Genomic DNA, 18,506 nt, shown 5'->3' on the forward strand with positions numbered 1-18,506 from the left:
AGGGCGTATTCAAAAGGCGGTACCTGAAGAAAGCAGCATCCATCATTTAAGGACCCTCACCATCTGGGACATGCTCTCTTATTACTACCATCGGGGAGGAGCTCCAGAGGCCCGAACATCCACGCTCAACATTGTTTTCTTCCCCTCTGCCACCACATTTGAACACGACCTTGCTATCCGTCTTTCGGGCTATTTAATTATTTATATTTATAAACGGTGACGTCGTACTTTACTGCTGACACAGACCACATGCCAGTGATAATCAGTCCAATTCTGATTAGGCACGTCAGAATTCACCTTCGGCAGCGCAGCTGACTCTGAAATACCGATGCCCCTCTCAGTTCCAGGGCAGTCAGTCACGGGTAGAACCCATCGCGCCTGAGACCGAAAACGGACGTCAGCCCGGAGCGCCTGCGCGCCATGTGCCCGGCGGCGCGGTGACGTCACGCAGCTGGTCACGGGCAGGGCGGGCACGTGGTGCTGCCGATGTCAGAGGTCGGCGGGAAGATTCTGGTATTGGGTGCGCGGACGGGGAGCCGGCGGGAGCAGCGGCGCCATGAAGATCTGGACATCGGAGCACGTCTTCAAGTGAGTGACACCGAGCCCTGCCCACCCCTGGGTAGAGTCGGGCTGGGGCCGGGGCCGGGAGAGCAGGCCGCTCGATGGGGCCCGGGGAGCACTAATAGGCCAGTTATTTGGGCCTCCAGCCGGCAAGGGTATTTCACTATCATAGATGGGCTGGGATGGAAAAAGTGGGACAGTTTCTCGGTGGGTCGAGGTGAGAGAGGAGCCGGAATGCTCCTTTACTGACCCTCATGGTGTGACTGTGCTGAAGGTGAAAGCAGTCCTCACCCTGCTGACCTTTAGAGAGGACGAGCCGTGACGCGAGGGCTTTAAACCCGATGCAGGCTGTGAGTTATCGATCATTTAGATTTTTATCCCCCAAGAAGAGGGGGGAAAGGGTCAGATAGTCCAGGAAAAATCTGCCCCCTTGAGACTAGCACTCGGCCTCATACCTGACGTGCACAGAACGTATTATTCAAAATATGTTTCATAAGGTTTCCTTGTTTCTCGTTTAAAGTCAAATCTCCAGATGCAGTTACTGAGAAATCCAGTGTTTGTTCGTCCTCTGTGGTGCAACGCTTCTCCCTGGTTGGAGATTAAACGTAATGATGCTTGCCACTGATTAGAATTTGGGGGATTCAACATCTATAATACGGCAATTTGGTGCCTGAACATTGCACACCATAAAGAAGTTCCATTAAAACAAAAGAGCTGCACTTGATGCAGTATTCTCTGTAAAAGCAATTATCTGATCATTGATAAGGTTGCTTTGACCTTATAGTGAGTGAAAAACTGATTATCTTCCTTGATGTGAAAATGAGTTTGTGTTCTTTTGCTACAACAGAGCCGGGTATCCTGGATATCCAAATTATAGTGAATTCAGAACTGTAACTCAGCCTTCTAGTTTATCATTTGTACTCATTCCAGGAGGTGTATGCAACAAATGAGTACGTGTTTTCTTGATGAGAACAAGTGGACCAAGGTGCAGTTACAGTACATTGGAAAGTGTACTGAGTAACTATATTGTTCATTCTGGTAATGTGTGGAGCTATTGTAGATTGTTGAGCCTGTAAGGCCTCTGCTGTAAAGTTGGAGCTTTGCAGATGTTTTTAGTTTCAGACGAACCTGCACATTTCCTCAGCAAACTGATATACATACTTGCCTGTGATTGTGTTTAAATTTATTTTTGAGTGTGCAAATGAATGGCTTTCTAATGCTTAAATTTGTAGTGCACATTCAACCTCAACTAGGTGAATTCAAAATGCATACAACAAGCAGGTGAACAACTAAAGGAACACACATCAAAGTTGCTGGTGAACGCAGCAGGCCAGGCAGCATCTATAGGAAGAGGCGCAGTCGACGTTTCAGGCCGAGACCCTTCGCCTCTTCCTATAGATGCTGCCTGGCCTGCTGCGTTCACCAGCAACTTTGATGTGTGTTGCTTGAATTTCCAGCATCTGCAGAATTCCTGTTGTTTGTTGTGAACAACTAAAGGGCAGGGTTTTGTAGAAGTGGTTAAGTTTGCTGCACAATATAGATGTGGATTGTATGAAGTCCACATCTTTTTGAATCGCCATTCCATAGATACTGTGTGCAGTTCTGGTGGTTGTACAAGGGAGAGGATGTTATTACTTCTGCCTTGATTGTAGCCAAGTGCTTACTTGGAATTTTGTAGTGGTTCTATAACTAACGAGGGTTGCAAGTCTCCTAAAGTAGAGAGCTCCTGTGATTAAAGGAAGAATAAAGATCTCTCTTGTGTCTTAGCTGAGGATGCCTGATCAACCGTGACAGGATCTTTGTCTCGCTCTCTTTTGCCTTTTTGAAAGAATGTATAGAATTTGGTTCCACCTTTTGATAGAGAATATCACATTCCCCTAGTCACTTTCTCTGTGTTTATGAATGATTGTGACATTCCAGCTACACCCAATAATCATATTGGGAATCATAATCATATTGGTAATAATCATATCATAATCATATTGGGTGTAACGAAACCAAATTTCCCTTGGGATTAATAAAGTATATCTATCTATATCAATTCTAAATCTTAAATGATCCTTTAAACATAACTGGCACAAGAACAATCTCATCTATTAGTAACTAACTCCTTATCTGGGTGTTTTTTGTGATCCTGCACTAATCCTGTTGGGCATTTATTAAATTCTCTAATGAGATGTTTTAAGTTGTACATTATATCACAATATTATGTTTATGCGGAGTTTGTCATTGATTCTCTTGTATTTCTTCTGTGAATGCCTGCAAGAAAATGACTCTCAGGGTAGTATATAGTGACATATGCATGCTTTGACAATCAATTGACTTTTTGGACCTATTGTTTGAAATTCATTGCTGCCCCTTCATTTAAGTATGATTATAATCTGATTTAAAGTAAGTCCATATGGATGACGATTCAGTTTGTCATAGAATAGCTGGCTGCATCACATCAGATAGTAATGTAAGACGATCAGTCTTAATATTTTTTTTTAAAAAGTTACATTTGCTATCTCCATTCCTTTGATTTTATTTTAACTTCTCAAAGGAGTTTGTAAAGTTTTGGGGTGACCCCTGGCTAGTCTTCACAGTGTGGATGTGGACAGTATGTTTTCTTTTATGGAGGAATCTAGAGCTAGTAGCCACATTTTTTAAAAAAAGGTCATGCCATTTAAAATAGAGGTGAGGTGTATTTTTTAAATCTGAGTGTCAGAGTGGCATGAGTCATTGGAACTGATCTATAAATGGTGGAAAGGAGTCTGTGTAAATAATAGTGTTAATCAAGAGGGTGAGATGTTTCTGGGTATGGGTAGGAATGCAGAGTTGAAACCGAGATCTAATCAGACAATCTTACTGAACAACAGAGGAAGCTTTGGAGAAGTGTCCTTCTCATGCTGTAATCTGCATGATCCTATCATATTCCCCAGTTTCCCCCAAAAGATTGGGGGTCTTGCCTTTTGAATCCGGTGGGTTTGTCCATTTCAGGTTGTCATGGTTTTGTTTTAGTTCCTCCTTAATAATTTCCACTTAATATTGTGTGTAACTTCCATAATCTCAATATATAGCTAAAAATACCAAAGCACGTAATTGCCATAACTTCATCCTGTACAAAATATTTTAAATTTTGGCATTTCCTTTTGTTTAGCCTTTGCTAATGGCTGTTTAGAAACCCTTTATTGCCTGTCATTTTATTCCACTGTCCTATTCTTATTCCATTTTGACTTTTTTTCCCATTTTTCTTCCAGCTTTCCTTGATTTATCTGTTTATTAATATAATATTTGTTTCAGTTTTAACTTTGCATTACGTTAGTATTAAATGTGGCTGTTGATATTTTTTGAATGATTGTAAATTAGTGATATTGTTTGGGTAATAAAATCATCACTGAAACTTTTAAACTTTCTATCCTCTGAACAAATGGCACATCACTGTAAATACAATACTGTCGTGAAAAATTCTAAAACCGGTTTAGAAATTGATGTCCAGTAATCTGCATAAGAATAGATAGGATTCTTCTCATTGTGCAATATTATGCTCACACGGTCAGATTTGAAAGCTGGTGTGATTTTGAGTGAATATAATGTCTGACCTAATTTGGAGCTGTTAACCTGTTAGAATTCTTGGCCCTTTGGAAGGCAGCTTCCTCTGACTTATTATAACTTTATGATGTATTTTGTTGCTGAATTTCTTTCTTTCTTTCTCTAGCCACCCATGGGAAACTGTGTTTAAAGCTGCCATGCAAAAGTACCCCAATCCCATGAACCCGTGCGTTGTAGGGGTTGATGTTTTAGATCGACGTATTGATGACCAAGGCAAATTGCATAGCCAGAGGCTGCTCAGTACAGAATGGGGCCTACCATCTGTTGTAAAATCAGTAAGTACCGTACATCTTCTAGAAGTTGTTAGGGTTATTAAGGAACAGGGACTATCAATTTTGCTGTATATCTTGCAATTTGTATGGTTTTTTCATAGAATTGAATTATTCAGTCCTTTTAAGGAAATTGTATGTCTTAAATTCCATATAAACTTTGTTTCCAGCTGGATGAGTTGTTGATGTATCCCATTCTGCATTCATCCTATCATTTTGACTGGCAGAGATGAGATTATTGTTCCTCTTTTATCCTCGATTCCATAGCTACCTTTGGATGTGTAGAGCTGTTTTTCTGTGGTTTATGGCTAAGTTTAGGATCTTTTGAGATCTGGAATGTTTTCACTCAGTGTTGCTAGAAATTTATATCTGTATTAAATTGATATAGGCTGTGTATTTAGTATGCAGAAAATATGGGGAGAGAAGAATACCATTCTATTTCTGCTGTGAAGGGAGTCCCCCAACAAGGAGTTGTGGTTCAACATTAGAGCCAAGCCTTTGAGTGAAGTTTTACACATGGAGTTTGGAGCCTGAAACTCTTCTAGAAAACAAAATTGATATTAGGTCATCTGTTAATATTTTTCAATGACCAGAGTAATTAAAAATCTTGAGAAGGGGTTGGATGTTAACTTACTACTCAGCCATGATCTCAAGCCAATGACAGAACTGGCTTGGAACTAAGTAGCCACCTCCCAATCCGGTCTGTTATTGGCCTTTGTCACAAATGTTTTTGGTTGAATCACTTCAGCTGAATATTTGATCAGCGGCAAAGTTAATTTTTATTCAATTTCCTACAGCTTTTCATTACTCATTGCAACATTTCATCATCAGACTTCTCCCCTGAGAAATGCTGTACATAGTTCACATTCTCACTTTTCCTTCCTGGCCTTCAAAAGTATTTTAATAACTGCAGATAAGAATAAAACTCTGATAATCTGATACCCTCATGACTAATGTCAGATCTTTTAAAACTGGTATGTAAGCTCTGCAAGGAACAGCTTTCAACTCTCTCTGCGATCTCCCACTCTCTTAAAACTTGATGCAGAACTGCAGCACTGGGGACAATCAAAAGAAGATATTAAAGGTAATGACATATAACCACAAAAGGGACTGTAGAGAAGAAGAAAAATCCAGAGGATGTCAAAGGGTAGGATGGGAGACATCGGCTCAGTGACCAGTTTTTTTAAGTACCACCTGTACCTAATAAAGTGGCCACTGTGTATGTTCATGATTTTCTGCCGCTGTAGCTCATCCACAAGCGTGTTGTGCATTCAGAAATGCTTTTCTACACACTACTTGTGTACCGTGTGGTTACTTGAGTTACTTTCACCTTCCTGCCTGCTTGAACCGGTATGGCCATTCACCTCCGATCTCTCCCAGTGACAAGGCATTCTCACTCACAGAACTGCCACTCACTGGATGTTTTTATGTTTTTGTGCACCATTCTCTGTAGACTCTAGAGATGGTGGTGCGTGAAAATGTCAGGATATCAACAGTTTCTGGGATACTTGAACTACCTGTCAGGCACCAACAATCATTCCATGGTCAAAGTCACTTAGATCTCATTTCTTCTCCATTCTGATGTTTGATCTCAACAATAACTGAACCTCTGGACCATGTCTGCATGCTTTTATGCATTGAGTTACTGCCACATGATTGGCTGATTAGATATAAGCAGATGTATCTAATAAAGTGGCCACTGAGTATTCAAGCACCTGGGGATCCTGCTCCAGTCACATTCACATTCCTGATCCCCAGTTTATAAACCCAACTAATTACTAAGCTACGTACTGAACCATCAGGGTTACTGAACAGTTGTATACCAGGTGTAGACTTTTATTGTACCTGGCACTCCTGTTTTGCCATGTCCTCTTCTATCCATCTCCACTCTTCAATAGTTTCACATCTGTGTGGTTCTTTAAATGCATTTATCTCACATTTTCTTTCAAAGGAAAAACACTTAAGCCTATTTTCTTGTCATCATCTTGTCCATTATCATTGTCATAACCTTTTTGATCCATGTCAGTTTTTTCTGAAATGCTCTGAACTGTTTCTGTGAGACATGTTATATAAATATGTACTTTAATAATTTGACACCAGTTCTTGGGAAGGGAATGAACTGATATATTTCAAGCAGTGTTTTATTTTCCTCAGCATCTTTGGAGTTGCTGCAATGAATTGGTAATTTATTTAATAGCCATTTCTCCAAATGTGGTAATTTTATATTACAACTGGACAGGCCAGAAGTGAACTTGGGACAAAAATAAAAGTATACTCTATAAATATTATTATTTTCCCAAATCTCCAGAATCACCCACCAGTCACTTTGCACAGCTCATGATGATTTGAAATAGTATCACAATGGCCTTGCGAACACTATAAAATCAGTACCCCAATAGAAAGTCAGAGGGATGCATTATTACTGCTAAAATTAAATAAATTCCGGGACCATTCTGCTTAAGCATTTGTCAATGAATTCTTTGTGATTCCAATGTTACTTGATTACAGCTTGATTTATGATCTAATGTCATACTTTGCCAACTGGGAACTCCATGAACTGTAGTCTGAGTTTCATAATCCTTGTGGCTGAACAAAATGGTGGACTTTGTGCAGAGGCAAAAAAGTGTGTTTATATAAGACAATAACGTTCCTTGAACTCACCCAATATTATTTAAACTTAGTATGTGGCCAAGGTTTTGTTTTACTGGGCCATTCTAGGTTTTTTGAATCAAAATGTAATTGTGTGTACTACTGAAATGTGTGTAAGTTAAAGGATTGCGATTCTAAATTTTACTGAGGCTTGCAAAGCATGAGAGGGAAGTGATAATAAGGTCCATTAAGACTTGCACATTGGATACTAGTCTGCCACATAAACAACTTGACCTGGTATTAAGAGTGGGACTATTGCATAACTCTTGGCTATAATTAGAGGATCAATATCCAGCGTGGCATTGGGAACTGCTTTTTACAGCCATAAATTGTCCTCTTATCTATGCAAGCTTACGATTTAGATTACTGGTTCTCCACTTTCCACACATAGCATAATACTATGTGCTATCAGAACCACTGTAGAATGGCTGGGGGGTGGCGGGGCCGGGAATCGGGAATGAAATTATAATTGCACTGACTGTAGTTTAATTGGTTACATTCATCAAAGTGTTTTTATCTTATCTGACGATTTACCTAAACAATGCTAAAGTGAACACGTGAATTGGAACGCACTTTTGGTTGAATCAGCCAGAGGGGTGAAGTTCAATAAGGGAACTGAAATGTTGATTAACTTGATTTTCTGCTGTGGAATGCTTGTGGAAGGATTTTGATCAGTGACATCATCCGTTATGAAAGACTTCAGTTGTGTAATTCTGTTCTATTCACAATCCTTCCCTTGACACATGGAACAACCAAAAAGAAATAGCACAAGGCCATCATTCATTGTCTCATTGCAATGCTGCTCCGTGATGTGGACAACAGATAGGCTGACACCAAGCTATTTGAAAAGTTAGTAACAGCAATTGAACCCGGTTATGGTTATACTGTATTTTTAATTGGCTGTTGTAACTATACTTGACACTTGATCAGATCATGTTTATACATTAGAATTGGTTTATGTTGAAGATGGAGTCAGAAAGCTCCTTGAATTCTCAGGGAGATCAGTGTGGTAGTGGAAGCAGGAAATCAACAATGTCCCATATAGCTTTCCCTAATATCTTGTGTCTTTGCATTTACTGGGGAACAGTGGTTTCTGATGCTGACTGAGTGGATCAATGCATTTAATTTTGAAGGGCATGTTTTGCTGCTATGGAAGAAAATCAGTGGGTAGAGTCGGGAAGATTTTAATGACTCAACAGAAGTTTATAAATTCTGGCTCTTCACTCCAAACCAATAGTCATCTCTACTATAGCAAGTTAGTGATTTACTGTGGGTCAACTGTATCATGCATTCTACCATCAGGAGTCCTTTGTAGTTGTGACTAACTTTATAGACCACACAGTTTTTTTTGTCAAATCTGGATGGTTGCAAAGGTCATAGGTGTGAATTTATTTCTGGATTTATTACTAAAGCATTGACTGACTGTACTTCCAATTTTCCAGCTCATCGGTGCATCCAGGACACGGACATACGTGCATGAACACTCCATCGTCGATCCAGTGAAAAGAACCATGGAGCTAAGATCTGCAAATGTTAGTAAATTGATAACTGTAGAAACATTGCATAATACTCTTGCTGTTATAATGGTTGAGGGACTAATTGAAATCATGTCATCTGTTGCTAGGTAGTATGTAAATAAACTCTTGCGTCTAGTATTCTACTTGATGTTGAAAAATTGCACAGTAAACAAATGTTGCTGCAATATCCAATCCATACCTGTGAGACTACAATTTTTTTAGCATTACTATATGATGTGAGCCAGTTTCTTTTTCAAATAGTTTACATTATTTATTACCATCACTAATTTATTCTAAAATATACAAGCCTTATGATATAATGAATTTTATTGCAAACAAATTTGGGTATGTTATTCCCAAACTTTATTCTGTAGTATACTTACAAGTTGACAGCAACCTCTTCTACTTGAGCGCCATGTTAACTAATTATTTGACTTGCAATCAGGAGATGAGTACAGTCGTTTTCCACCATACCTACGGACCCCTTCTTTAATCTGTGAATGCTGAGACTGTTTGTGATGTTATCCCAGCTATTCATCAGCTACTTTAACACCCTGCTTTCTGCTCTGTTCTTTACTAACATGCCCTGTTAAAGCACTATCCAATCTATCACGTCAGAGCATTTTCCATCTGGGTGAAGACACCCAGCAACTACGTGTGGCCAGTTCCATTCCATGCAATACATGATGCTATACACCAAACAAACTCATGGTTTTAACTGATGCCAGGATCTGGCAACTAAACCTTCAGTTAAGTATGCCTTGAGCTCTGGAATTGCTCTGTGTGCCTTTGAACATTTTTTTTTAACTTTCACCTTTGACATAGTTGGCCTTTGATCACAATTCTGTAAGATTTCTTGGTTTCTTTTTACATTAAATTTTTTTATTCCAAAATATACTTTATTCAAAAATAAAATTATATACAATAAACTGTTCAGTAACTTCCCATCCTTTACATACATTTCCATCATACTCTGTACATATCCATACTTATGGCCACCCACGTGGCACTCCAGTTGTTCACCTTACCACATCACTGTTGAGGGGTATACTCCCCGCCACCTGACCCCTCCCACTCCCACGGGTGAAGAAACCTATACCGTGGTCGTTCCCCACCGGGCCCTTGCGGTGGCTGCACCAAGTTTCAGTCGTCCCTCAGCACGTACTCCTGCAGCCGAGAATGTGCCAGTCGGCAGCATTCTCCCACGGACATCTCCATGTGCTGGTAGTGTTATAAACCTAGGCCTACACCAATCAATTTCAATCATAAATCATGATTTAAAACCACTAACACTGAAGGAATGGGGATACATTTCCAAGTTATGGTGGTAGAATCTGAAGATGGGGATTTTGCTATGTGAGAGCTACTCTTGTCCTGGTAGAGGTCATAGATTTGGAATTTGTTATTACAGTAACCTAGGAAAATAACTGCAATACCTTTTGAAGATAATGCACGTGCCAGTCAAGGTATTCTGTTGTAGTAGGGCTATCAGTCAGGCTGCATTGAACTGGATGGTTGCAAGCAGGTGAGGAGTATTCCATCCCATTACTGTAATGTACCTTGTAACTGATAAAAAGACTGCAGAATATCAAACCTGACCTGCTCTTGTGCCTCCAGTACTTATGTGGCTGGTCCATTAGTCAGCACTAACTCCCAGGATGGCAGTGTTAATGCATTGAATAACATGGGTAGGTGGTTGGATGTGTTGAAGGAGGTCATTGTCTGGCATGTCTTTGGCATCCATTCATTTAACAGCCAGTGCCTGAATGTTGTCTGCAGTGTGTCTTGGGCTGCTTCATTTGTTAAGAAGAGGTTGGTTGGTTGTTCGTCCATCGTTGACGTCGATGAGGACCTCGACACCATTATGATGGTGTCAAGACTAGTGCGTGATTTGGATTTAAGTGAGGGAGAGTTGCGCAGCGTCAGCCTCACTCTCTCTTCCCAATTCCCATCTGGATCCAGTGGCAAGACAGAGTCTAGATGGCTGGAGGTGGGACTAGGCGCAGTGGATGACCGGGACATCTGTGTCTTGTCCTGCTCTACACGTCCCACGACGCTTGCAGAGACCGCCTTCTTGACAGTTGGACCTTCCGCTGGTCTCGTCCGCTCAATCTGCCGGAGTCTGTCTTCACATGCTGGGATAGACAACTCCCTATCTCACCGAGGGTTTGAGACCCGTCGGCTACCCTCACCTGGTTTAGCCGGTTTGTCGAAGCCGTTGCCCGGGGTGTGGCCACTGTCGCATGCAAACAGCTACGGGGAGCCACAGGTGAGAGCTGAGTGCCAGGTGGGGACCAAAGGTGGACTAACCGTCCTGAAAAGGACACGACATGTTCCCCCACCAGAGGTGCTACCCCTCCTTGACACCCCATACACCCCAAAGAAGAGGTAAATGTAAATAGAAGCAAGACCATTGGTCAAGGTGCTTAACTCCTCTAGAATGCCCTGGGTCTGGTACAATTAACTCCCAACTTTAGCCATCTTTGTTCAAGAAAAGACATCAGTGATTCAAATTTTATTCTTGTTGATGCCCGTTTAACTTTTAACTGGACTCCTTGTTGAATACTGCATTGATGTCGAGGGCAATCACTGTCACGTAACCCCTGGAATTCACTTGGTTGTGATGGGATTTGGAGTCCTAGTGAGGTCTAAACTGAAAATCAAGGAGTAGTTTATTGGTGAATAAGTGCCAATTGACAAGAATGAACAAACCTGTCATCGCTTTGATTATTAGGAGAAAACTGTTCAGTAATTTGCCTGATTGGATTTGTGCTGATTTTTGTGAACAGAATATACTGTACCTGGGTTATTTCCCAGTGGGTGTTGGCTTTCTAAATGAACTGGAACAGCTTGGTTCTGGGGATGGCTGATGCTGTGTACAAGGTTTCTGTACCCTATCTGGAATGTTTTCTGTCCTTAGCCCTTGCTCTTTGTCATTTCACCATTCCAGCTGGAGCGAATTATATAGGCTGAAGGTCAGCTCTGTGATGATGGACATTTTGGAAGATGGTTTATCTACTTGACATTTTATTCCGAATGCAGTTGTAAATTTTTAGCTTTGTCTTGTCATTCATGCTGGGCCCAGCCATCGTTGAGGATGGGAAAGTTCTTACAGCTGCTGCCTCTGTTAGCTGTTTAATTGTCCACAGTCCATGCCCAGATGCCACAGAACAGCAGAGCTCCATTTTGATCTCATCTTTTTTCAGATCACTTGCCTCTGTCTACTGCATACTGTTTTTCTGCTGTTTTACATACTGTGTTTTTACTTCTCTAGATTGGGCCTTGCTACTTAGATGCATCTGGTATGCTCTTTTAGTAGAGTTAGAATTGATCCCCTGGTGAGTGAATGATTTGCCACACCACAGGGTTAGGGTTTGCAAAGTGAATGTCCAATTTTAAGTTGCCAGGTCTGTTCAGAGCCTGTCCCATTTAACCTAATTTTGTCATATTACAATGCAGAATGCCTCCATTGTGAAGGTAAGACTATGTTCCCAAAGGGACTTCTGCCATTGCTATAATGTACTACACACAGATTGCTACAGGTAGACTGATCAACTGATACTTTGGTTTCCTCACTACTTGCAGCAGACAGAATCTGTCCTCCAGAATGGCTAACTTAGTCACTGCTGCCAAGCCAGTTTTGGAAATAAACTCTTATTGCTTATTCCGACCATTGTTCAATATCAAGGACCAGTAAAATCAGCTGAGTTATGTTAGGTGTTAATCAGCCGCATCTTTTGTTTTCTATGTTTTACCTGATGTCATGACACTTCAGTTGCAAGAAAAAGTTTGTGAACTCTTGGCAGTTACCTGGTTTTCTGCATTAATTGCTCATAAAACGTGGTCTAATCTTCATCTACCTCATAATAATTGGCAAGCACAATCTGCCTAAACTAATAAGACACAAACAAGTGTACTTCTCGTCAGTACTGAGTACATCATTTAAACTCTCACAGTCCAGTTTCAAAAAAGTATGTGAACTTCTGGGGCAACGCCTTCTACAACAGCTGTTGGGAGTCAGCTGTTCCAATCAATGAGATGAGATTGGAAGTGTGGCTTTGGATGAAAAAGGGCACTGAACACCAACACCAAAACCTCAACCCAACTGTGAAGCCTGGTGGAAGGAGCATCATGGTTTGGAGCTGCTTTGCTGCCTCAGGGCCTGGACATCTTACAATCGTTGAGGGGACAAGGAATTCAAAATTTTGATTTAGACATTTTACAGGAGAATGTCAGCGTAGCTGTCTGTCACCTGAAGCTTAATAGAAGTTTGATGACACAACAAGACAATAATCTGAAACCCAAGAGTAAATCAACAGAGTGGTTTAAAAAGAAGAAAATTTGTGTTTTGGAATGGCCAAGTCAGAGTCCAGACCTTGACCTAATTGAGATGCTGTGGCATGACCTGAAGAAGGCTGTTCATGCAAGGTATCCCAGAAATATTGATGAACCAAAATAATTTTGTTGGAGAAAATGGTCTAAAATTCCTCCTCACCTTAATGCAAGTCTGATCAGCTGCTACAAGAAATGTTTGGTGGAGGTTATTGCTGCTAAAGGAGGTTCTACCAGTTATTAAATACAAGGGTTCACATACTTTTTCCAGTCTGGACTATGAATGATTAAACAATGTGTACAATAAAGACATGAAAAGTACAATTTTGTTTGTGTTATTAGTTTAGGCAGATTGTGCTCATCTATTATTGTGACTTAGAGGAAGATCAGGCCACATTTTGTGAGCAATTAATGCAAAAAACAGTAATTGCAAAGGATTTTCTTGTTACTGTCACTGCCAGCCTTTTAAGGTCTGTCTTGACTTTGAGACTCAAGGGTTATGATGGAGGAATCTAGCATCTTCACTCTGACATATGATTCTGTTGAGTTTTACAATGTCTGGCAGTTATTTGACAAATATTTGGACATCTGTTTTTTTTAATGTTCGAGAGAAGGGCTTTAAGCCTAACTTGCATACAAGTATCTTTGTTGTATCTACATTCCGTGTCCAGGTTGTGTTGTGTTCCATCCTATTTATCCTTTCAGTTAGACCAGGTGGCCATGGTACAACTGAGTCACTTCAGTGGACATTTAAGAATTAACTACTTTAGTTGACTCTGAAAGCTATATATAGGCAAGAGAATGCGGGAAGGAAGTGCTAGATTGATCTTGGAGTAGGTTTAAAGGTCAGTACAACATTATAGGCCAAAGGGCCTGCGCTGTACCATTCTATATTCTAATAGCAATCCCCACTGCATAAGTCCTTACATGGCCTTTCATTTTTGTGTAGCTGTCATTTAGTCCATTCTTCAGGATGGATTTGTTCTTGTCTATGATGACATCCTAAAGCCTACTAATTCTATTAGTGTGGGTTTAATTTGACTGTTGAGCTAGGTTGTTTTGCCCAGTTTCCCAGCTTTTAACAGGATTTACTGGTGGCTAATGAAAACAAAGTACTGGAACACTCAGTAGTCCAGGCAGCATCTGTGGAAGGAGAAACAGAGCTAGTGTTTCTGATCAAAGATTAGACCACAGAACAGTAGAACACAGTGGCCATGATGTCGTACCGGATTAACTGACTAGTAATTAAAAGCCAACTGGTTCCCTCTGTCTACACATCCCTCCATCCCTGCATATTCATGTAAGAATCTCTTAAACACCTCTGTCATAGTTTCCTTCACAAACACCTACATTGCATTCTGTTTTTAAAAAAACTTGCCCTGCATGTCATCTTTGAACTTTGCTTATTTTCACCTTAAATGTATTATTAGACATTTATTCAACTTTTACTTCAGATTTCCAGCTTATACAGTTACTTTTTGGTTTTCATTTATTGGTAACCATGTTATTTGACACAAATTCTACTTGTGTTTGACTGTTTTGAGTGTAGAACAAATGGATCTTCTGTAAAACTGTTTAAATCCTGTTAATTGTTTTACAGATAACATTAACAAATTTAGTATCGGTTGATGAGCGGTTGGAATATAAACCACACCCACAGGACCCTGAAAAGTAGGTAGCAGTATAAATACAAGGATTCTACATGATGTTTGTAACTCCTGTAAAAGCATTGTGTTCCTTACTGGTTCTGTGGAGGATGTATTTATGCTACTTTTGGTGGTTAACAGCAGGGTGACTGCTGTGCCTTGTAGACAAAAAGTGCTCTTTTTGCATCATCCTGGCAGAGCAGGATCTAATCATCCAGCCTATGTTGTTGAGCAGTGACATTTGAGCTCGCACTCTGGTCACTGCCCTTATCTTCTGCCATGCCTAATTATTTAGTAATGTAGCTGGGCAAACAGATTGCAAATCTACTGTACACCAGTCCATTTTGTCTAGCTATGTTTGGCCAGTGACTAATATGCATTGTTCATGATAGCTTGCCCTTAGTTAAAAGAAGCAAAGGGGAGGCACTGGACGTGAAGGAGCATAAATTGTCTGGCAACAAGGAAAATGAGTCTAATGGGAGCCAAAATGAACCAACTGGCACCTATAACAAAATAAAGAACAGCTTTGGTTATGCTGGGAATACTGCTTATGTTCCTGTTATACATCCTTCATTTCACAAGCCAAAAATTGTCTAACTACTGTGTGCAAAGAAGTTTTAGTTCCTCTATCACTACCACATCTGATGACTCCTTGTGTTCCAAACCTGTTTTTCCAGGACCATTCTTACCCAAGAAGCTATAATTAGTGTAAAAGGGGTGAGTCTAAGCAGTTACATGGAAGGAATAATGGCAAACACCATCTCTGCTAATGCAAATAAAGTAAGTGCAATTGCAAAATTTGTAATAATATGGCATGGAAAGGTCTTTGTGTATTTGCTTTGGAGTTTCTGATTTATTTATTGGAATACCTAAGCAGTATATTTTATCCCTGGTGTACTTTCCTCTTCCTGCATTCTCCCCTGCTTTTTAAGTATAATGCTAAGAAATCTCAGAGTGCTTTGATAATTATCAATAAGGTTAAAATGGGTATTCACTTAATTTGTTATCTTCTGACAACACTGAGTGGTGTTTGGGAGAGGTAATTTTGATTAATCTTTGTTCTTTCTGTCTTCCCACTGCTATTTGTTTTTTTCTCAGTTTTTCTTCATTAAAGCTGACATTAAAAATAGTTGAGAGAATGGCTAGTAACATTCTATAAAATCAGCTAACTGAACAAGATATGAAATGAACTTGGAACAACCTTAGTTTGAGTACATCTGCTTTTGGGATGTTCTACACGTCACAAAGCTATGCTTTTCTAACAACAGTTAACAATGTTTTGCACTAGATGTAACCACTGTATTAATATAGAAGTATGTGTTTTCTTACACAGGGCCGAGAAGCTATGGAGTGGGTAATTCACAAGTTAAATGCTGAAATTGAAGAGTTGGCAGCATCTGCACGAAGTATCAAAATTCCAATGGCTGCATCATCGGTAGAATAATAGATAAGATTTGGACAAATATACCATGCCTGCCTCCAGATTATTTTAACCTATTGCTTCCCACTGTGCAATTTTCCCCTAATTCACTGGGGCTCCAGGTCTAAAAAGAGTAAGCAGCTTATATTTGATCGATTTTGTTCCTTTGAGGGACAGGACTTCTGAGCAGCTGTGGTTGTGGAGATCTTGAACTGGAGTAGGTGCACAGAGAGAAGCACTGGGTTTTTAATATTAATATGTAAAATGTAATGTTGGCAGAAGAACTGGGAGATGGCAAAAACTTGGCAGTGCAGTGAGGGAGATTGTTCTAAGTCAATTTTGTAATCCTCAAGCCTTTACAAATTAAGGACCTAAATGTATTGACCAGTTCTTTGAATAAATCAGAAGGCAATAATTTCCTCATGGATAATTGGTAAAATGGGTGGGGGGGTGGGGGAGAAGCCAAGTTTCCATTCCTGGTTACTATCCAGTTCTTCTCACTGGAAAATGTATGTTTGTGTGCATTCTGTTGAACAATTACTGAGAATTGTTACCTAGAATCACAACTTGTAAATTGTCACGAACATGTTTCATTGAACGGTGGCAAATACATGATGGTAACCTAGCACCTAGCAGCTTCAGGTACAAGACACACCCTTCACCTGCAATTTAGAGAAGAATTTACAATTTATACTTGTTGGAAATCCTGGACTAACTTGTGATTTTTTTTTTTCTTCTGCAAAGTGGTTTATTTAAACCTCCCATATATCTAACAGCCCAACTCTTAGTTCTAGCAACCACTTATTGCTAAGTGTTTTATACTTTATGAAAATAGTTGTTGTAACAGTTGTATTGTTTACTGTAAAATGTTAAAATTGATGGGCATCTACTGTAGAAGGATTTCCTTCTCTGAAGATTTTGTACATTTACATATGATAGGAAGCCCCTGTTGGGAATCCAAAGTATTCCCAAAGTCAAAATAGAAACTTTGCGATCATGGTTTTACAAAGTGTCACAAAGTTAGTGAATCTGCTTCACTCGGCTTTGATAACCTATTTGTTTTCTCAGCGTTTAGTACTTAACCTTGAGAGAACTGAACCATAGTAGTTGCTGTAGATATTCTATACTGAGGTGTTAACATTCCTAAAGCACTGATGTTAAAAATTTTCCTTTTGTTGAGGATCTAGATTTTTTTTTAAAAGGGAAGCAATAGCAAACTTTCCCTTTTAATTTTGGTCTTCAGAGTAACATCATCTCATCCAGCAGTAAATTAGTCCAAGGAAATAAGTCTGTCCTTTCCCAATTTGCAGCCTTGTGCCTTGTGTAAATTGTGGAGCCTTTAGAATAATTCTATCATTGACCGTCTTAGGCTCCTAGTGTTACAGACAGTACTGCTGGCTGAATACATATAAAACCCCTAGTCACTGGCTGAAAACAAGTAAACATTTTTTGTGACATGCCACAATCCACTTGAATGTGAGAATCGCTGTACCAGGCTGCGTGAAAAGGAGAGCTTTTGTAGTATTAAAAAGCTAAAGGTGACATTTGATATATTCTAGACCTGAACTGTTTCCTTTGTTTCATTTCAAATGTGCTTTGAATTTTAAAAGCAATTACAAATTTAAAATTTAGATTTCAGTTGGTATTTGGAAGGTTGTGGTTCTGAAGGGATTATAATCATTTACTGAATTGTTCCGTGAAGTCAGCTTGGCATTTATCTTTGGATCAGATGTTCCTAAGAGAAAAATGAGTTTCACCCTGGCACTGATCATCAGCACAACAGCTTTAATAAACAATGTTTACGTGTTATTCAGACAAGAAAGACCTTGAAAGTATTTGACTAAAGAAGAGGCTTTCCCACCGTGTTGGCTATCAATTCTTCTCTTAAGCAAACCCTTAATTGTGATTTGGAGGGCCTTGCTATGTGCAGATCGCACAATTTCCTGCTGCACAAGTGACTCTGCAGTAATTTAATTGAGCAGTTAATGAATGTAACCCTTGTTTAATATTAGTTCTTTGAAATCTTAAATGCAAGGCAGATTTAAATTTGAGAATCCTATCTGGACTGCCTGAGGACCCCTTAACCCATTTAAGCTCTCCTCTAGTAACTGTCTTAGAATAAAATATTATATTCTAATTTGTTCTTACTGATATATTCTATACAACCACTAATGTGGCACAAAAGTTTTAGTACCGACTGATCCATTGACTATTAAATAATATAGAGCATTATTTCTTGTTTACTCCAAGCGACTCTTCTACTCAGTTTCCATTATGTTTGCAAGGAGTGCAAGCTCGGCTGTGTACTCTGGTACTGATCTATTTTGGTGGAACAAAGGTCGGCAGGACAATGTGGGGAATTTGTGTTGCCAATGCTTTCTCCCAGTACACTGATGAAACGGATCAATATCTGATGCAAAAACCTAAATGCGGCAGCAGCCAGCAGGTATCTAAGGTAAATGCTGTTTCATTGAGGTTCAGATATACACCTCAATAAACTACAGCTCTTTTCTATAAATAA

At 39.7% G+C, this 18,506-nt stretch overlaps 1 protein-coding gene across 1 annotated transcript; it reads left to right on the forward strand.

The window, feature by feature from the left end:
* Window positions 1-437: 437 nt before the first annotated feature.
* On the forward strand, window positions 438-17,236 carry LOC134342895 (PRELI domain containing protein 3B-like). The gene is made up of 6 exons (XM_063041566.1): window positions 438-588; window positions 4,259-4,427; window positions 8,513-8,602; window positions 14,520-14,590; window positions 15,243-15,345; window positions 15,899-17,236. Exons 1-6 carry the CDS (start codon window positions 557-559, stop codon window positions 16,007-16,009), a joined length of 576 nt encoding a protein of 191 aa, XP_062897636.1. The 5' UTR covers window positions 438-556; the 3' UTR covers window positions 16,010-17,236.
* Window positions 17,237-18,506: the final 1,270 nt, after the last annotated feature.

The sequence above is a fragment of the Mobula hypostoma genome, chromosome 2 (genome assembly GCF_963921235.1).
Source record: "Mobula hypostoma chromosome 2, sMobHyp1.1, whole genome shotgun sequence".
NCBI lineage: Eukaryota > Metazoa > Chordata > Chondrichthyes > Myliobatiformes > Myliobatidae > Mobula > Mobula hypostoma.

Bases quoted from the DNA above. Each gene is read 5' to 3' on its own strand.
- LOC134342895 (XM_063041566.1), top strand. From the start codon at position 557: ATGAAGATCTGGACATCGGAGCACGTCTTCAA. The intron at 4,428-8,512 runs GTAAGTACCGTA...CCAATTTTCCAG, and splicing joins TACCATCTGTTGTAAAATCA to CTCATCGGTGCATCCAGGAC. The intron at 8,603-14,519 runs GTTAGTAAATTG...ATTGTTTTACAG, and splicing joins TGGAGCTAAGATCTGCAAAT to ATAACATTAACAAATTTAGT.